At 32.4% G+C, this 21299-nt stretch overlaps 2 protein-coding genes across 3 annotated transcripts; one reads left to right on the top strand and one right to left on the bottom strand.

Moving 5' to 3' along the window:
* Positions 1-589: 589 nt before the first annotated feature.
* Positions 590-4379, bottom strand: LOC100781204 (putative pentatricopeptide repeat-containing protein At5g65820; the record flags this gene model as incomplete). Its single annotated transcript, XM_006595409.4, has 3 exons — positions 590-977; positions 1078-1220; positions 2260-4379. A coding segment is annotated over one exon (1971 nt), but the record flags the coding sequence as incomplete, so codon positions are not given.
* A 13224-nt stretch (positions 4380-17603) lies between these two features.
* On the top strand, positions 17604-20997 carry LOC100799775 (tetratricopeptide repeat protein 1). Of its 2 annotated transcripts, none has more exons than XM_041008565.1 (5): positions 17604-18116; positions 18775-18900; positions 19226-19343; positions 19505-19681; positions 20589-20997. In XM_041008565.1, the coding sequence occupies exons 1-4, from the start codon at positions 18051-18053 to the stop codon at positions 19618-19620; spliced, it is 426 nt and encodes a 141-aa protein (XP_040864499.1). In that variant the 5' UTR covers positions 17604-18050; the 3' UTR covers positions 19621-19681; positions 20589-20997. The 2 variants fall into 2 exon arrangements, with proteins under 2 accessions (XP_040864499.1, XP_040864500.1); XM_041008566.1 differs by having other exon boundaries at positions 19226-19347.
* The last annotated feature ends 302 nt before the right edge of the window (positions 20998-21299 follow it).

The following is a 21299-nucleotide window of genomic DNA, read 5'->3' as shown; positions in this document are numbered from 1 at the left end:
AAATGCAAGGATGCAAAAAATTGTCAAGGTGGACTCTTACAGTTTTTGTGTGATGATCAAGCTAGTTTAGGAAGTGAATGACCACTCCTTTTATTAAATTGACGAACCAGTGTGAACGAAATAGTTGGATATATTTTCTGAAATCCTTGTTTCTTATATGCATTAAAAATTTTAAATAGAAAAAAAAAATACTACTAATTATTTACTCTCAAGTCACAAGTTAGACACGGCTATAAACCAACTATACTCTTGGTCTTGGGAAATAATAAAATTATGCTGAATTTCATTTGTAAGTGTCTAATGGTATCATTCAAAAAACTAAAAAGCAAATTCTTTTAAATTATTTGAAGTCTTATTTTCACTCTTATTGCTGTCGGTCTTTCTTTATTTAAATATATATATATATATAGTTATTGCTATCGGTCTATGTTTCCTGTTAAAATTAAAATTATATTGTCGTACAATGTTTTAAAGCAAAACATAAATTGGCCTAATTCACAACATTTTTGCCTACTTTAAAGCGAAAATACATAAAATGATACTATGTCTCTCAATCAACCGAGATCAGGAATTACCCATCACAACCTGATTAATTGTGCGCGGAACTGTGTGTGAACTAAACTTTTTCAGGCAAGAACAGTACCAGAGTAGTTATAGTAGCAATAGTGCGAGGAAAACATTACACGTCAAGATATTTCAACCAATCCTGCACCCAGATTACAGTGAAACCCTCAACTAAAAGAACCAGAACTGCATAATGCAATATCCTGACATCATGAGGGAACTAACGTTGATGAATGATCCTGTAAAAGGGTCGTCTCTTTAGAACATTGTGATTTTTGTGGAGTTCTCAAACTCTCTTGAAAAAAGAAAGTATATTGCCCTGTTTGGGATCCTTTGAGTTTCATGCTTTCTTGTTTCCTCCTTTTCCGCTAATGGCATTTGAACTGGCTGGTCACTTCTTAGTTGCTGGAGCACTGGAATTGCAATGGATAAGTTAGTCATGATCATCAAGCTTAAACCTCACAATAGTAACTTTTTGTTTTAAAAAAAAATCAGATTAAAAAGGGAGTCTACAAGGTTCAGATATAAAAACTCCAGGGAGACATGTTGATACGGAACAACATTATCCAGTAACCATCTGTACACATGAAAAATAGAATCATCAGATGACTGTAAAGTTGTCCAATTGCCATGTTGCCTGCCACCAAATGCATAACCTGGTCCAGAAGATATACATAAAAATGGCATTCAATTTCACAAAATATCCCTAAAATATGCTTAGGCAGACAAAAGACACTTGAGTGAAGAAAAGGAAAATGAAGACAGAATAAAACTTGTTGCAGTAACAATTTTAACAAACAAAATGAAAGAAAGAAAATCCCTTGGCTGATCCTTTCATGTAAATGAAGATTGTTCAAACAAGAATCATATTTTCACAACGTGCATTTGGTCACTGGCTGACCAGAACATGCAAGTTGCAACACCATATGCAAGTGTCACATACATACATGATATCTTGGATGAACTTTTGAAAAAGAACCAACAGCAGAAGATTCAGTAAAAGTTTCCAATAAATGAGTGTGATAAATCCCATAAAAGTGGGTATCAACCTACCCATGAGTGTAACGTTCAGTTAACCAAAATCATTCTAGCCTAATCTATTCATGCCAAGAGGGAAGAGAATTTTAATGACCAGCAGCTTTCCAGAAGAATATCAGTATTATAAACCACCATCGGCATCGCACAACATAAACATGAATACAAAGGAGAGCAAGTCAATTGCAAACTCCTCTCCTCCAATGCACAGTGAAACGGTTTTACTGGAAAATTCACAAGACTACACTAAAAAACTGAAAAAAGGCGGGTAATAATACATTGTTTGTTTTCAGGCTTTCATCTAATCATGGACTCATGGTAAATGCATCATCCAAGTAAATTCTGCCAAGAGGGGAGAAAAATTTAAGAGTTATTCAGCCAATCATGTTCAGGTAAATAAATCTAAGTAAATTCTGTAAAAGAGGGGAGAAAATTTTAAAAGAGCTATTCTTCCAACAGTGGACATCTGATCATTAACTGGCCAATGCTAAAAGGAAAAGTATAGTGCATGGCAGAGATATTTTGACAGCTACTGTTTGAATCAATCAAGAAAAATAGAATTTCAAATTCAGAATTCCATTTCAGTCTGTATTCTCTCTCTTTGGCTTAATCTCACAAATTCTAATAGTAAGAATTATTGTTACGAGTAAGTATTGATACCTCGGAGAAAAAACAGATCCTCTAATGAATTGACCAGTAAATAAAATCTTGAGATTTCCATTCAATTGATTTGCTTGACCAAATTCTTGCCAGAAATCACACTCCTCTGGGATTTCTACATATTTTATGTCAAGCTTCACTGATGAAAATTATAATTTCTGACGGCCTCCACCCCATCGGCATTGTCTAGCCCTCCTCTTCCTCCCATCCTTTTTTTCCTTTGCCTTTTCTTTCAAGTCCCTCTCTCCTCTCCGTTTATACATCTTGAAAGTGATCTTCCTATCAGCCGCCATTTTCCTTACCTTCTCCGTGATCTCTGCTGCAAACTCTCTGTTATATAATTTCTTCAGACCACGCATAAGCTTTGCAAAAGTATCTGGCTGCGGCATTAAATCCTTATCCATCATGGCTATACAGAATGAACAAGCCTCCTTCACATGTCCTTTTGAAAAGAGTGCATGAATCCAGATTGTCCATGCACTCACATTTAGCTGACACCCTTTAGAAGCTGTGATACAATTCCAAGCATCTTTGGCCATTTCAAGCTTCTCAGCTCTTAGAAGAGAATTCATCAGCTCCTTCAGGGTACCATATTGAGGAGCAGCAAAAAGCCCTCTCCCAACCATCTCTTTGAAATACTCACAAGCTTCAACTAGACAGCCTTGCTCAAGAAACCCATTAATCATGATGACAAAGGTGTCAATGCTCGGACTGAGCCCACTTGATTCCATTTCATTCCAAAGCCGAACACCTTCCTTGACCTCTCCCAACTTGCAAGCCAACCTAATGACTGTATTATAGATGCTAAGATCTGGAGCACAACCAATCTTCTGCATCTCATTCACCAGCTCCTTACATTCTTCCAGTTCTTCCTTCTTCTCATGAGCCACCATGATATGTTGATAAATAACCTGATTCGGGAAATGCCCTTGCTGTATCATCTCATCCAAAAGCTCATAACCCCTTTTGATTTTTCCCCACTTGCAAAATCCACTTATCAATGTGGAATACGTGACAAGATCTGCCTGACAACCATTTCTCTGCATCTCAACAAATACACGTGTTGCCTCCTCCAACCTTTCATGTTTACACAGCGACTGGATCAAAACTGTGTAGGACGTAGCATTCGGTTCACACCCCTTCCTCCTCATCTCTTTCAAAAGATCATAAGCATCCCCCATTTTGTCAGCCTGAGCATACCCGCCAAGCAAGTTGTTATAAACAACAATATCCGGCTCAATACCCGCATCCTTCATCTGAACCAACACATGTTTGGCCTCCATAAGCTTCCCTTCCTTACACCAACCATACAACAACGAAGTGAAATGCTTCACACTCGGTTTCCACCGGTACCTCAATTCCTCAAACAGCGAAGCAGCCTCCTTAACACTTCCATTCTTGCACAAAGCATCCAACAAACACCCAAAAACATATTCATCCGGCTCACACCCGTAATTGGGCATCTCATCCAACACTTGAACCGCCTTATGAACCATCCTCGCGGAGGCAAACCTCCTCATCAAAATAACAAACACTTGGGGCGTAATCAAGTGAGGATTCTCCTGCCTCATTTCCTCAATCAGTGCCCAAACAGCACCGAACTGCCGCATCCTACTCAAAACCTTAATCATTGCCTTGTACGCATCGTGATCGAGTCGATGACCGGATTGCTTTGAGGCCCATGAATAGAACCTATAGGCCAAATTCCCGGCATCACCACACCGATTCAACACACGCTCTGTTAATCCAGGCCTCACAACAACTCCAGATTCTCTGAGAGCAAGTTCCAATTTGGGAACCCTAGAATGGTACTTTCTTAATATTCTATAAACCTTTTCCACATCAGAAGCAAACTCGTCATGGGTTTGGTCGTCTGTGTGGTTTATTGAAATCTCTTGGAGGCGAATGAAGCCAAATTGGTTTGTTAAGGCATTGTTGTCAAATGTTGATTTGAAATGTGGTGGTGGTAACTGCGAAGAAGGGGTTTGAGAAGAACTTAACTCAGAGGTAGTGCAGAAGAAATGGCAAAGGGTGTTTTCGTGTCTGATTACCAATGATAGAAGAGGGGAGATATCACGTTTTCTGAAGAAAAGCGCCGGAAATCTCTGCGTATGCTCAATTCAATTTCAAAATCTACTATCATTACAGCACAAGCCTTTATTTTGCTGCATTTTCCAGCAACTCTAGGTTTGATCAATAAAAATGTCTTGCCATTTGCAATTATTATTATTATTGGGGAAGAAGACGAACATCTTCAATTTCCTTTGAGTGTTATGTAGTCTGTAGACAATCTTCAAGAGCTAACCCACAAAGTAGACAATTTTCAATTTCCTTTGATAAATATGTTTTTAAAACATAAAAATATAAAATTTAGTTGCTGAAAATGTAAAGATTGCAACAAATATATCTCACATAATAGCGCACAGAGACAAAATTTGTCACTGAAACGGTTGCTACGTAGTGTTGATTGTCAGTCTAGGAACATATTTATCATAATATTTTTTTGACTTTTCGCCTCTCCAAGCCTGTTGACAAATGTATCACTGAGAAATGAAAATGCAAAATAATTTAGTCATAGAAAGTATAAAAAGCGTGATAAATATATCCAAACATTAATAATAAATTATACAAGAGAGAAACTAGACAAAAAGGAATTAAAAAACAGTAAAATATATCTTAAGATTTGAACTCTTATACTTTAATTGTCTATCTATTTATCCATCTATCAAATTATTAATTACTTTTTTAATTAATCAATATAACTACTCATTTTCCAAAATAAAATAAATTTCTTTAGTTTTATGATATAAAAAAAACTGAGTTACCATTTAAAAAATGAAAGCATTTTATTTTTTAAATTTTTTATTTCTTCAATTGATTATTAACCTTTATTATATATAGAGTATCCCAAATGAAATGCAAAGTTAATGCAGCTCATAAATCAGCGAAAGATACAACTCAAAGACAAAAAATAAACCTCTGTGTTAGTTTTTTTGTTTTGTTTTGAAGTTAACTTCAAGAGCTAACCCACAAAGTAGACAATCTTCAATTTCCTTTGATAAATATGTTTTTTAAAACATAAAAATATAAAATTTAGTCGCTGAAAATGTTGAGATTGGGACAAATATATCTCACATATACTATCTAGTGTCGTTTGTCAGTCTAGGAGCATATTTATCATAATATTTTTTTGACTTTTCGTCTCTCCAACCCGTTGACAAATGTATCACTGAGAAAAGAAAATGCAAAATAATTTAGTCATAGAAAGTATAAAAAGTGTGATAAATATATCAAAACATTAATAATGAATTATACAAGAGAGAAACTAGACAAAAAGGAATTAAAAAATAGTAAAATATATCTTAAGATTTGAACTCTTATACTTTAATTGTCTATCTATTTATCCATCTATCAAATTATTAATTATTTTTTTAATTAATCAATATAACTACTCATTTTTTAAAATAAAATAAATTTCTTTAGTTTTATGATATAAAAAAAATTGAGTTACCATTTAAAAAATGAAAGCATTTTATTTTTTAAATTTTTTGTTTCTTCAATTGATTATTAACCTTTATTACATACTTTGCTAGAGTATCCCAAATGAAATGCAAAGTTGATGCAGCTCATAAATCAGCGAAAGATACAACTCTACAACTCAAAGACAAAAATAAACCTCTGTATTAATTTTTTTGTTTTGTTTTGAAGTTAACTTCTCATTATTGTATTTTTTATTTAAATTTATTTGGGTTTTTTATTTGTTAGTAACTATTTTTTATTTCATTCATATTGTGTATAATAAGTGTTGTCTTGAGTGGAGGCACATAAGATTTATCCAAGAGATTCTTTTATATTTGAAATATATATATATATACATACATTTTATTGATTAAAGAAAAAGATTTATAATTTTACTTTAGTTTTATCTAGTTTAAATTTTGTAAGACTTTTTATAAAAAAATAATTCATTAAATTCTTTTTTAAAAAAAATAAAAAATTTTGGTTCCACGGCTGATTGTGTTTTTTTCTACTCAAAACTCTCAACATATTATTTTCAATCTAAATATAAGAGTGCTTAAGTTGGAATTGAGATATGGAATAATTTTAAAGATTAAAAGTAAGAAATTTGATAAAATTATAAGATATAAGATAAAAAAAAAAATAACAACAAAGATTAAGGTTTGAAAAAGAAATCAAAATAATAAAAATATATATATTAAAAGACAATTTAAAAAATATATTGTATAAATACTAAACGAATAGGAGAAGTAAATTACTATTACATATAATAATAATAATTAGTCACAATCTATTGTTAATGTCTGGATATATTTGTCAAACTTTTTATACTTTCCGAGACTAAATTTTACATTTTCATCTTTCAGGGATGCATTTGTCAATGTAGTGGAAAGACGAAAAGTAAAAAAAAAAATTATTATGACAAATATGTCCTTATACTGACAATTCATGTTGACAATTATTTCAATAACAAATTTCTTCTTCCGTGCCACGTAAGCTATTTTATTAACGGTGTCGGACGGAAGTTAACGGTCAGATATATTTGTTGCACTTTTTATACTTTTAGGGACTAAATTTTATATTTTCATCTTTCAGGGACACACTTGTCAGTGAATTGCACAGACAAAAATGATTATTTACCCTAGAAAGTATTTAACATTTACGATTTAATAAAGATGTTCTCTATTTAACATGATTTTTAAGTTTTTATTTATACATGATTTCTTCTAATGAAGATTGTTTACATTATTATTGTCAAATATTTGTACATAGATGACATGTTGATAAAAAAAATGACATATTTTAATTAATATATTTAAATTTTCTGTCGTTCCAAAAATATATTTAAAAATATAATTAATTTGTTGGCCAGCTACGGTTCTGGTAAGTATTTAACATTAAGATAGAGAAAAAAATGAATAATGGAATTTAGAGAAAAGGATGATATGTTTCATTAAAATTCATTATACGATAAATTTATTGATTTTAAAATAATTATTTTAAAATAATTTATGATTAAATAATAATATAAAACTAAAAATAAAAATTAATCTTTAAAACTTATACGTAATAAAAAAAAGAGATAAAAATAAGGGAAAATATTAAAAATGTATTTAAAATAATAAGATATTTATGAATAGTTATTCTTTAATTTTTGACACTCCGAATAACTACCCCCACCCTAGACCCGTCGAAAAGGAAAAGGCTTTAAAAACTTTCATGGGCTTCGGTTTAGACCATGCTAAAAAAAAAAAGCGACTCTAATGGCAATCTCATTGAGAAAATGTTTATTTCACGGTATGAATAAGCGATCGATATGTTGAGCAAAAAAATAAAAACTCCTACATAATTTCATTTTTTATCTTGTTTATTTGCATCGGCATATTGTTCCCCACACATAGTTTTGTTTAATATTTAGACAATTATAAATAACATTTTCTTATAAGTTGTAGAAGTACAATAAATAAACCGATTAATACCAAAATAACAGCTCTTTTAAAAAAATACCAAAATAACAAAACTTATGATTGTATAAGAAAATCTTCATCTTTAACTATCCAACTGATATATAGGGTATTCCATTAAAAAAATGATATATAGGGGAGAGGGAGAGAATCAGTCCAAAAATTAATTCGTTCTAGAAAAAGAAGAAAAAAAACTAGAATTGTTTCATTCTAGAAAAGAAAAGGAAAAAAAAAAGAGAATCATTTTATTCTTGGAAAAAAATCCTTACAATCTATAGCTAGGCAGAATCTTTTTCACGAAGTAGCCGGTAAAAGGCACTGCTGAGCAAAACTAAAAAGATAAAGAAATGAGAATAAATGATAAAGAATTGGAAGTGTGAAATTTAGAGTAAATTAAAGAAAAAGATAATAGGAAAAAATAAAGCACAACAATTTAATGGAAAAAGATAAATCAGATTATGATGATGTTGAGACCTAACATGTCAAAACTACTTATAATGCAATGTAGTAGATTTTCTCTACTTTATTAAATCTTTGTTTCCACTTGCACTTACTGAATTACTCTATCTTTGATTTCCTGCATGAATGGTCTAATTTATTTATCTTTTTCTCCAAATTCCTTTACAGAGATAAAATAACAAATCATATTAAAATTAGAGATGCAAAAATTCCTAGGCAAAATAAAAATCAATCTATTTCTAGTAATGACTTTATTCAAATATTCTTCCTCAATTCTTTAGAGAATAATCATTTTTTAATGAATTACCCTCTAAATATTATATGAATGATCAAGTCATAATAACATATAAGCACATAGAATCATAATAAAAATAGAATAACATTAATTATATAATAACCAGAGAGTTACATTACAAGCGTCTTGGCCTCCAGGCTCTCAACAATGGGGGTTTAGCCTCTAGACTTTACACTTCAAGAGCGAAGAAAGGACTGGATGACTAATATCAAGAAAAGGGAGAATGGCTAAGGAAAAAGGATTTCTTCACTGGAGAATTCTGAGACTCGATGTGTCTTTTCTTTCTACTTCCTACTCCTTTTTATAAGCATGAGGTAATTTACTTTTCACGCTGACTTCGCACTGAACACACATTTGCACGCTAAGTGCGCCCTAAGCTTTTTCTTGTGGGTCTTCTTGCGTTAAGTCTGACCTGCACGCTGAGCGAGACTTCACAATGAGCCTTCTGTCCGCTAAGTGAGAGTTACGCCTTGAACAAGCTGTCTAATTTTTTGAACTCTTCTTCAATGCTTTTTCTTTCACATTTTTCATCAATTTTCCTCTAAAGCACTTTAATTCTTATTCTTTTAACTTTTGTTAATAAAAAATTGAAAATCTTGGTTATTTCATGAAAAATAATAATAAAGTGAAAAAATTATTATCATTATTAGTAAAAAATAACTATTAATTTAACTCAGATTTCACAGTTATTAGTTGCATTTGCCATGTCCATAACAATATTTTATCTTGTGATTTTCATTTTCCCTAAGGAACAAATTGCAAAGAAACATAAAGTTGAACACTAATAACTAATAAGTTTGCGCTGTTGACCAACTAAGGTTCTAGACATTTATCCCTGGCATAATTCTTCTGCACCTCCATCCTTTTCAGCTTTGCTTATCTATCCGATTTGCCCTCAAATGAGAATAACTTTAGCATATTATGCTCCATATATTATAGTGCTGCATAATGCCTCATCGCAATCATTCCAGGCATAAGTACCCCCTCCTAAAGACACTATAGGATTGATGCCATCATATCACAAAATACCAAACTTAAAAACCTTTCTCTCGATTTAGGAGAAAAAATATTGTAAAATTATATATATATTACTTATGGTCCCCGTTCCGATAGTCATATTCTCATTTTTATAATCACATCACAAAGTTATAAATGATAAAATATAGTCCGAAGATGATTGGACAAAAAAAAACATGTGACTCAGAATATCTTTAATAGGAATTTTTTAGTAATATTTTTCAGCTCAAGAATCCCATTTTATTAGATCTTATTATTTTTCTCAAGAATTTTTCATATTGAAGATTGAATTTTAGGAGAAAAACTATCAATAATTTCATTTTTATAAAAAAAGATTATTTTTAAATGTGATTTGAGAAAAAAAAGATTTTATTTGTTTATTTTTTTTCATAAATAAAATCCAAGAATTCAAATTAGATTATACTACTAAGCAAAAATACAAAAATTCTAACATCAAATATAATATGATGAAACTAAAAAAAAAAAATCCAAAAATTCAAAATAGATTTTCCCACTAAATATCCTCTTATACAATCTAATATCTCTATCTAAAAAATTGTTAACGAAAATTCACTTTAGAAGAAATACTTTAACAACTTACAATTAAATATACTTTAAGAACGATCATAGTTACAATTTGTTAATATAATAAAGTTCACTTGAATTTGGTATTTGTCTCTTTTGCTCTGAAGCTGGGAGTTTGTGCAATGACACAAGCTTAATTGTGGACAATTGTGTTTGGTATCCAAGTTGCTTGGTCTCGAGGTTTCAGAGAATTGATATGGGAATAGACTCTTATTCTGGCTGGTTGTTCATCAACTCAATTCTGCTGCAACTTGATCTTTGCTATAAAAATTTTCATCAATGAGGGAGGAGTGTTTTCATGAAATAATGTTGTTTGTTGCAAAGCAAATCAAGTTTAATCTTACCATCGAATATTGATATTTCTTCTGGAGTTTTTTCTCTCATCCCACCTTTTATTTTAAATGTTGTTATGGCTGATTCAGCCTATATATACTTTTCTCATTGTTTTTTAAAATCGTTTCTTTTTAAGTGGGTCTGGCCCTCTTGAGCACCCAAAAAAAAAAAAGTTCACCTGAAGTTTTACTGGTTAATAAATTAACTATTCAACTTTCCAATAATCGTGGGATGTAATTGAATTAATGTTTTTAGTTTTATTTAATGAATAATTAAATTATTAAAAACAATGCTATGTATATATATGTTTGATAATTAAATATTAATTGGTTAAAAATAATTAAATATAAATTTTAATATTAAGTAATAATATTTTATTTATTATTTACCTTCCAGATGGTGGTAATAGAGCAGGAGGAGAGTGAGCATCCAAACGCCAACCCTTTCAATGCCAGCAACGACCCAACCGACGGCTTCCAAACTGCAGTTGACGCCGATCTCGGCAGTGACGGCGAAGGCAGCGGATCCTACTGTCGGGAAGAACAGAATCACGCCGAGAAACAGCAGCAGACGGAGCAAGAGCCAGAACACGTTGTTCCTCGGAGCACCGAATCATCCGAGAATAATGCCAAGATCAATGAAGAAGAATCGAGATTGGTTCGGTTTCGAAATTAAGGGTTTTGTTTTCAGGTCTTTCTGATTGTTGCAGTATTAAGGTTATGTAATGAATTTAATTGGAATGCTATAAAGATTTTTTTTTGCCATGAATAATTACATATGTAGACTAGTTTCTAGTTAGTTGCTGAAATTTATGTAAAAATTTCTAACAGGGTTTCCTAAACTATCAATGATAGGAAACAACAGAATCTTGATTCTTCTTCATTAGGAAGACTTGTATCAATAAACAATCAATAAACAACAATAGATAATGATGTGTACCTTTCTCCATTAGGAAGACTTGTATCTTTCTCCATAGTAACTTCTCTCCGGTGTACTTTGATTTCCTTGAAAGATGAGAGAAATAAGATTTCACTTCCTTTGACCTTTCTTTTCTGTCTCTCTCCGTTCGTGATGGCTATGGGTGAGAAAAGAACACTTTTTGGTCAGGAAGGGGACCTTATTTTACGTTAGTGGGTATTAAGCCCCTTTTATAACCACTACTCCCATCAAGTAGCAGTTAACCTAGAAACTTCTCATATTAAGCCCAATTACAATTTAGCCCTTAATCGTTAATTATTTATTTATTAGTCCCTATATAAGTCACATGCCTCTCACATGAGACATTAATTCTTACATTCTCCCACTTGCCTCATGTGACATTAATAAACATTATGGACTAAATAAATAAATAGATTAACTAACATAATGCGCATTAAAAATTGACTAAATTGTTCTATACACTGGGTACATCATAATTTCATGATTAAGAATAAGAACTAATTCGAGTCATGGCGGTTGTACATCATCTAATCGACATAGTCCCTTCCATGTACTACAAATTAGTCTTCTCCTTAATATGACCATTAGTTAGGAGTACATAATTGGTCCAACATAATGTCTTCATTCAAGACAAAACCTATTAACATTACTCTAACACAAACATGCATGCAAACATAGAGAGCAGGTAATCAGAAACATATCATAATTGAGCTCAGAGTGTCAGCAAAATTACATAAGGTAAATTACACTTAATGATCATCAATAACAATAATGTACATACTTTCAACATGTTCTATAATGTCTTGGGCAATAATCCCTTATTCAAAGGGTCAACTATCATAAGGTTTGTGCTAATATGTTTTATTGACACTCTTTGTTTCTGAACTTCTTCCTTCACGACAAAGTACCTCAATTTTATATGCTTAGCACCCTTAGAGTACTTGTCGTTCCTACAAAAAATATTGTTACAGAGTTATCACAATACATTTTCAGCGGCCTAGCAATACTGTCGACAATTCCAAGCCCTGAAATAAAGTTCCGCAACCAATTAATCTGAACTGTAGCCTCAAAATATGCTACAAATTCAGCTTTCAGATGCAACAACAACTGATGCATACAAAATAGCTTTCATTTATTTTCGTTCCATATCATTTCTAGGACATTCTGCGAGACTAAATTTGTCTCCCTTCTAAATTAGAATAGGTGATGTTAAACACCTTTCCATCTTAAATCTCTCTAGTACTTTATCGATATATATACTTTATGAGATAAGTCTGACAATCCTTGTGATCTATTATGGAATATTTCTATCCCTATCACATAGCTTACCTCACTCATATCTTTCACTTCAAAGTTTCTAGAGAGAAATTTCTTAGTCTCATGAGGAAGACCAAGATCGTTAGTTGCAAGCAAGATATCACCAATATACAGAATTAGAAAAATAACCTTACTCCCACTGACCTTCAGATACATATACTGATAAACAGTATTTGCCTTAAATTTAAAGGAAACAATGGCATCATTAAACCTCAAATACCATTGGTGAGAAGCTTACTTTAAGACTGTATATTGATTTTTTTAGTTTGCACACTATGTGTTCCTTTCCTTCAACTGAGGAACCCCATTGGTTGGTCCATACAAACATTCTCCTCTAAATCTCCATTAAGAAAGCAGTTTTCACATCCATCTGATGTAGCTCCAAGTCATAATGGGCTACTAATGCATGATAATCCTGAAAGAATCCTTTCGTGAGACCAGTAAAATGTCTCTTTATAATCAATGTCATCTTTCTGAGTAAATTCCTTAGCAACAAGTCTAGCCTTGTAACGTTCAAGGTTGTCATGAGAGTCACGTTTAGTCTTGAAGACCCACTTACAACCAACTCTCTTACAACCCTTTGGTAATTCTACAAGGTCCCAAACACCATTATGTTCCATGGAATCTATCTCTTCTTTCATGGCATTTAACCACTTCTCAGAACTATCACAACTTACAACTTGTGAAAACAAAACTGGATCATTATCATTAATGCTTAAGTTTGTTTCTGTTTCATGTAGGTATACCACATAATCATTGAAATAGCTGGTCTCCTTTCTCTTTGAGACCTCTTAATGCTACTTCTTGTGGTTCTTCCATAATAGGTTCATTATGCATCATGGGTTCATTATTGTGTTGCTCCTCTTCATTAATTTTGTAGCAATAACTGAAGGAGCAATCACCTTACTGTTAGAGGCATAAGCTAAAAGGACTTACACTCTAACTTCTTTAATTTCCATTCTCGTGGAACTGTACTCCCACTGATTTCATCATTTCCAATGAACCTTGCATTTCCAGTTTTGACAATTCTCATACTATGATTAGAACAATAAAACATATACCCTTTTAACTTTTCTGGATAACCAATGAAATATCCACTGATTGTTCTTGCATCCAATTTTCTTTCTTGCGGATTATAAATCCTTATTTCTGCTGGCAACCCCAAACATGCAGGTGCCTTATACTAGGTATCCTATTTGTCCACAGTTCAAAAGGTGTCTTTGGAACTGCCTTACTAGGAACCCTGTTCAACAAATACATGGCAGTTTTCAAGGCATACATCCACAAAGATACGGTAAAGTCTAATTGATTAACATACTCCTAACCATATCCATTAAAGTTCTATTACGCCTTTCTGATACACCATTTTATTGTGGTGTACCGGGAATTGTGTATTGCACACAAATGCACGTTTCTGAACAAGCTTAGCAAATGGACCTGGGTGTTCCCAGTTTCATCATATCTTCCGTAATACTCATCACCTCTATCATATCTAATAATTTTCACATTTATGTCTAATTGCCTTTTACTTCATTGTAGTAAATTTCTAAGGCATCCATTGCCTAAGAAATCTCGGCAGTAAGTAGACATAACCGTAACGTGAATAATCATCAATAATGGTGATAAAGTATCTTTCCTTTCCGAAAGAACTAACATCAAAAGGTCCACAAATATCAGTATGCACAATTTCAAGAAGCTGAGTGCTTCTTGTAGCTCTTTCTTTGTATGTTTTGCTTGTTTTCCCTTAATACAACCCACACAAATATTTAGATCCGTAAAATCTAGATAAGGAAGAATTTCATTCTTTATTAATCTTTCCATCCTTTCTCTAGAAATGTGACCTAAACGTTTATGCCACAAGAAAGCAGATCGTTCATTCACTAAACTATGTTTAGTGCCAACATTATGATGCAGAGTTAAAACAGTTTCAGCATACAAACTGTCTATTTCCAATTTATATAAACCATCACAAGAATACCAGTACCAATGAGATGATTATGCTTAAATAAATTGAAACATCCATTACCAAAATTAAAAGAGTATGCAGTAACATCAAGTTTAGATAATGAAACTAAATTCCTAGATAAACTAGGTACATAAGGAGTTTCCAGTAAATCTAAACGATGTCCAGTGTTGCGTTTTAAACAATAAGTTCAACTATTTCCACTGGAGCTTTCACTTCATTCCCCATGAAAATAACTTCTCATTTGGGCTTATGGTTTGGATTGTAAGGAATCTCTGCATAATGTTAGAAACATGAGTCATACATCCAGAATTAATCCATCATGTATCATGGGAAACTTCAGTTAAGTTTGATTCAAAACATACATGAGCATTAAGCTCACCATTCTTTTCGAACCAAGACTTACACTTTAGGTAATCCTTTTGGAAATGTCTTATTTCTACAAAATTGACAATTATTCCCTTTGATACTTTCTTTGGATTTGCAAAGAGTCGTCATTGTTCTTTAATGACCCTTTGCCTTTATCATGCTTCTTCATAAATTTCTTTTCAAGCTCCTTGATTCCCTTGGTGGCTAACATAATGGACTAAGTGACTTCCTTGATTCTTAAGCCTCATTTCTTTTGAACTAACATACTGTGCAATTCATGCACATTCCATTTATCTTTCATGTATTATAGTTCATTTAGAACAGGCCAAACTCAGACGGTAATGAGTTTAGAAAAACTGAACAAGAAAGTTCTCATTCACAGCCATTATATTCCCAAGGTCTTAAGTCTTGCTGCAATGTTTGTCATCTCAATGACATGTTCATACATAGTACATGAACCATCAAACTTCATGGTGGTCAATTATCATTAATGTCCCAGCAACAGACTTATCAGCTGTTTGAGAGTACTCTCCCACTAATCACATAAACTTTTTAGCACTTTCGATTTTAGGGAGAATTGTCTTAATACTGTTTGCAACAGTCATTCTCATCAACATTAGGCTGAGTTGTTAGATCTTTCCCAAGTTTTATAATGGACTTTCTCTTCATTGCTACTAGCATCAATAAAAGTAACAAACTTCTCTTCCAACATAGCAAGATCATGATCCAAAACACTAAGGTGAAATTGGACTTGCTCATTTCAGTCAGAGAAGTTAAGCCCATTAAAATTGGCTCAGATGATACATAAGAATCCAATGAATTCAAAACATGTATTACATAATAAATTCACATAAGTGTTTTGAGACATAAAATACATGTCATACATATGATTCATTCAGATAACGGTTAATGTATATTGATGTTCTCCTTTGGGTGATACACCAACACACAACATACAAACATAATGATGCTAATAAAATTTTAACATTATTTGACAATTAAATATGCACCAATTAGTAATATCTATTTCCTTTGGGCATATAAATAAAACTAATGATACACACAAATTGCCTACAATTATATTATTAATTATAAGAAAACTAATCAACCTTTGGGCGATCCATAAATGCCTTATAACAATGAATTTAATTACCCATAAACCAATAATCATATAATTTAGCATCCATTATTCTATGAGTAATTGGAATAATCATTAAGTTGGAATTAAATAACCTTACAAATTTGGTCACTTTGGTGACTAACAAATTCAACATACATTTAATTCCAACCAAGTATAATTGAAATAATCATTAATTTGGAATTAAATAACCTTACAAATTTGGCCACTTTGGTGACTAACAAATTCAACATACATTTAATTCCAACCAAATATGTATGGTCTGCACATACTTATTGCTATTAACAATTCATAGTCATTCTATTAATTTCATTCCTAGGCCATAAAATAATATTTACATTTATTTGTGTTTTTGTATTCAAACACGTTCAAGCAAATATGTAGCATATACATATATTTACTGCTACCAATAATTTCAAAACATTCACATTAATTTAATTACAGAACATAAATTTTCAATCCTTTAATTACGTTCAATAATAATTTTTTTTAAAAAAAAAATATAAGTGGGATTGGAAATAGCAAACATAAGGTTGCAAATAGCAATTTCCAAAATTTCTTCCCCTGGCAGCTTTTCAAAGTTAGAATTAACAATAGGAGCGTAGCACTTCCTCCATAACATGAAACTTGTGTTACCGTAATGGTATATGCTTTCTCCAAACGTAATTGTATTTATTATTATTATTATAATATATAATTTTCATCTCTAATTCCAATAAAAGACATGAATTGGAAGTCCAAAGATCACTCTATCTTTCTTTCTCAAAAATTTTATATATCTAGAATTTCATACTTTGCAGCGGAAAATATAATTAACACGAAAGAAACGTTATCAAAATATGTAATTGAAAATACATGTAACATAAATTAAAAATCCCTAAATTTCATAATTAGGGTTTATGCATAATTGGGAGAAATTAAATCATTATTGGAGAATCATAAATTTCATAACACATGCTCTCATACCACATGTAAAAATTCTAACGGGTTTCCTAGACTATCAATGATAGGAAACAACAGGATCTTGAAACCTATGATTCTCACAAACAATCAATAAACAACAATAGATAATGATGTGTACCTTTCTCCATTAGGAAGACTTGTATCTTTCTCCATAGGAACTTCTCTCCGATGTACTTTGATTTCCTTGAAAGATGAGAGAAATAAGATTTCACTTCCTTTGATGGCTATGGGTGAGAAAAGAGCACTTTTTGGTCAGGATGGGGACCTTATTTTACGTTAGTGGGTATTAAGCCCCTTTTATAACCACTACTCCCATCAAGTAACAGTTAACCTAGAAACTTCTCCTATTAAGCCCAATTACAATTTAGCCCTTAATCGTTAATTATTTACTTATTAGTTCCTACATAAGTCACATGTCTCTCACATGAGACATTAATTCTTACAATTTATTGAGAATCGAGAATCACAAAAATGTGTAGGAATGATTCCTTATTTAACGAGTCTCAGCTCATGATTTTACAGTTTTCAATATATTTTAATCATCAGTAGAGAGTGTGGTGTGAGTGTGTTAGAGAATGTTAACTAGCATTCTGCACTCCTCTTGTATTATGCATGGCTCATGTGGTCAATTGTGTAAGTGTGCGACTAATTACCTATTATGGATAAAATGTTGGAGCGTCATGGTTATGTGCAGAGAAAAATCTTGTGTTTTGAGACTCAGACACTGGAATTCGCCAAACTATGAAATTAGTGTATACTAATTACCTTGTGCATGAGAAGAGAGTATTGAGTGAGTGCTATTGGTTTATGTGACAGAAAGCATTGGATCAAGCAAATGATGCAAAGGTAGAAGGGAACAAGCTTTTTGGAGATGGGAAGTATGAAGAGCCGTTATCGCAATATGAACTTGCTTTACAAGTAGCACCAAACATGCCTTCATCTGTCAAAATACGTTCAATATGCCATTCAAACAGTGGTGTGTGCTTTCTGAAACTGGTATGGTCTTCTTTATCCTGTTAATGAGATTAGCATTTGTCATCACATTCCTGTGTTATGCTCTTCCACACAGTCTACCAGATGAACTATTAATCTCAAAATGATTTTGCTTGATGGCTTATGCACAGTGATCTTGCTTGGTCCTTGACCTTTCTATGTTTTTGCTTTCATTTCAGAGTTCAGATTTATATGTTGAAATTCGAAGTTGGTTTTGTTTTCTGTTGCATGCTGTTCTTGAAGATGTGAGCATTATTATGACTCAATCATAACCAATTTCACATGTTTTTAAAACAGTTAAATATTTGTCGATGAGCATCAACCAAGTTTCTTGTAGAGTTCAAATTTAATTTGCCAAAATTAGCTTTGTTATATACATATTTTTTATTCCCTAATGTAATAAATCTGACCAAAACCTGATCCCATTCTGCTTCAATCAAGAGGGACTCTGTTATAGCAAACTAAGAATTGAAGCTAGATAATTTATCTTGTGTTCTTACCTCTGTTTCAATTTTTAACAATGTATGTGGACATCTTGACCATTTTTATCCCATATAAAGCTACTATGGGATCTTGCATTTTTTTTTATGTTGACATCATTTTTGTGCCCCATTTGTTATGTTTACTTGCTGTTCTTTAACATGTGTTAAGTATGCCACAGGGAAAATATGATAACACAAATAAAGAATGCACAAAAGCATTAGAACTGAACCCTGTGTACGTTAAAGCTTTGGTAAGAAGAGGAGAAGCTCATGAAAGCTTGAGCATTTTGAAGAGGCCATTGCTGGTGAGTTCAAATTTTATAATAGGGTGGAGGGTAATTATACCAACTACCTGAGGTTTGCACTTATCACATTTGGCACTGTTCATCCCTTACGTTAGGATTCCTACTATATTGCTCTTTGTAATTAACAAAGTAAGGGAGGTGTAATTTCTCAAATAAGAAATGTGCCAAGTGTAATGAGTACTCACCTAAGGGAGCTTATTGTAATTATCCCTTTATTTTGGTCCTTAATGTACTAGTGCACGACTGTGTATTTAGCACACTAATAGCTTTCTGATTCTTACTAACTTCCATCTTCATTCATTCTTGCCACTTTTTTCAAAAATAGTTGGCAGATATGAAAAAGATCTTAGAAATTGTTCCCTCAAATGATCAAGCTAGGAAAACCATTCGGCGACTAGAGCCCCTTTCTGCAGAAAAAACGAGAAAAGATGAAGGAGGAAATGGTTGGTTAGTCTTTTTGTATTTTTCTCTTGTATTTTTAATATTTATAAAAAAAATTGCAGGGTGATGCATAGGCTTGCTTTCATTGCATTCCCTGTATCATTATCATCATTTCTTCTTCTTTTATTTTGTGACTAGTGATATTGAGTATATTTTGATGCAGCAAAACTGAAAGAAATGGGCAATTCTGTCCTGGGTCGCTTTGGGATGAGTGTAGACAACTTTAAATCAGTCAAAGATCCAAACACTGGTTCCTTTTCTGTCTCATTCCAACGCTAATTTATGTAAAGCAAAGTCATAGCTGCAGTAAGCAAGAAAGAGGTGGTATAAAGTGATACAGGTTTGAGACTTCATTGTGCATGCAAGTTATTTGAAAATTTTGAATGTTAGTTATGTATGAGAACTAGGGCATGTAATTTTATTTCCTTCAAAAGGGCACTTGTTAATTGATTCATCATGTGAAGGGGATTGATAAAGAGTTGGTCATTATAACAATTTCTTTTAACATTTAAACCGCATTAAGGCTTCAGAACACATGACAATTGTTTCGATCTTTGCAAAAATATATAGTTTAACCGTTTGCATAATTTCATTGACTTTTGAGAAATACTAGCAAGACCTTTCACAATCTTTTTAACACTATTGTTGAATGAAATTCTAGCTAGGCTCAGCAATAAAGAGTGGGCCCAGGTTATCTAGTGAGACCAGTGTGAGATATCACTTAATAATGGATGTAGTGTTGAAAAGAGTGTGTCAAAATGTGTTGTTAGTGTTCCCCTTGGCTTGTAATGTTCTCTAGTTTAGCTGCTATTTTTTCCTTGATGCTGAAGGGTGCACTTGTTTGAGGAGTTGGATGTTATAAAGTTGAAAAAGTTACTTCACACTTGTTTGGTACATGTACAACATGAATGTGACATGAAAAAATAAATTGCAACTCATTTGCACACCACCCTCCCATTTTCCGTCACTCTTATAGCATAAAAATGCGTTGATTACAAATATACCCTGTTTGCCAAGCATTAGCTGAAATAAAGACATTTTTTTAATCCTCATAAAAATCAAAACTTTTTCATGTCATTTTATTTTCACCCTCTTCAATTTTTCATCTCCTCAAACCAGTACACTCTGAATATTATTTGCATCACTACATTACAATGTCACTGACCAAACCAGTCAAGTACTTCATATCATATAGCTTTTAAGATAATTAATGGGTCTATTTCACTGTCATTTTGCTTGTTTTCTAGGTAATGTTGGAATTCTGAGCTAATGAAGTACTAAGGGAGTTGAGCATTGTTGGACGGACGTCAGGGTGTATTAATTTGGAAGTGCACCTCATAAAGTTGATTGGAATTTGTAAACTTCGATGGGTCACACACTGCTGTTTTTTTTATCATCGGGTCATTTTGCACCAGTTTCACTACCGAATATGATTCACATTTTAGCAATTTTTAATGTAATCACGGAATCCATAAAAATATTGGCTGGTACTTCGATGTTTACAAGTTTTGGAGCAATACATGATATGCGATTGTTAACACTTGGAGCATTTATAATTATTTTTGTTTTTCTGGTTGTGTTGCTATCATATGTGGAATTGATCTTAGCAAACTAAAGTAGTACAAATTACAAAAACTATTTCTTTACACTGGTTATTCACGGAAGTAGAGTAGCAGAGCTGTGTGCTCTAAAGTTGCTGTACCACCCCTCAATTAATTCAGAAGAATCTGGTTGTCTGATTTTATGTTGTGGACCGGTGAAGGTGTGTTTACTGTTTTAGGCTCAAAGCAACCTTTATATTTGTTAGATGTACCTGTTATGTATTCATCTCAATCATCATGTGTTTTAATTTTAAAGTTCACTTTCTATTCATTATTTCATGCAATAGGAAGGCTTTTGCTTTGGAAGTGAGGTACAAATATGAATCCGAAAAATGAAAACTATTCTTCCATACCAAA

Source organism: Glycine max, chromosome 13 (genome assembly GCF_000004515.6).
Source record: "Glycine max cultivar Williams 82 chromosome 13, Glycine_max_v4.0, whole genome shotgun sequence".
Classification (NCBI taxonomy): domain Eukaryota; kingdom Viridiplantae; phylum Streptophyta; class Magnoliopsida; order Fabales; family Fabaceae; genus Glycine; species Glycine max.
The sequence above is the reverse complement of the archived record's forward strand: the minus strand, read 5'-3'. Positions and strand labels throughout refer to the sequence as shown.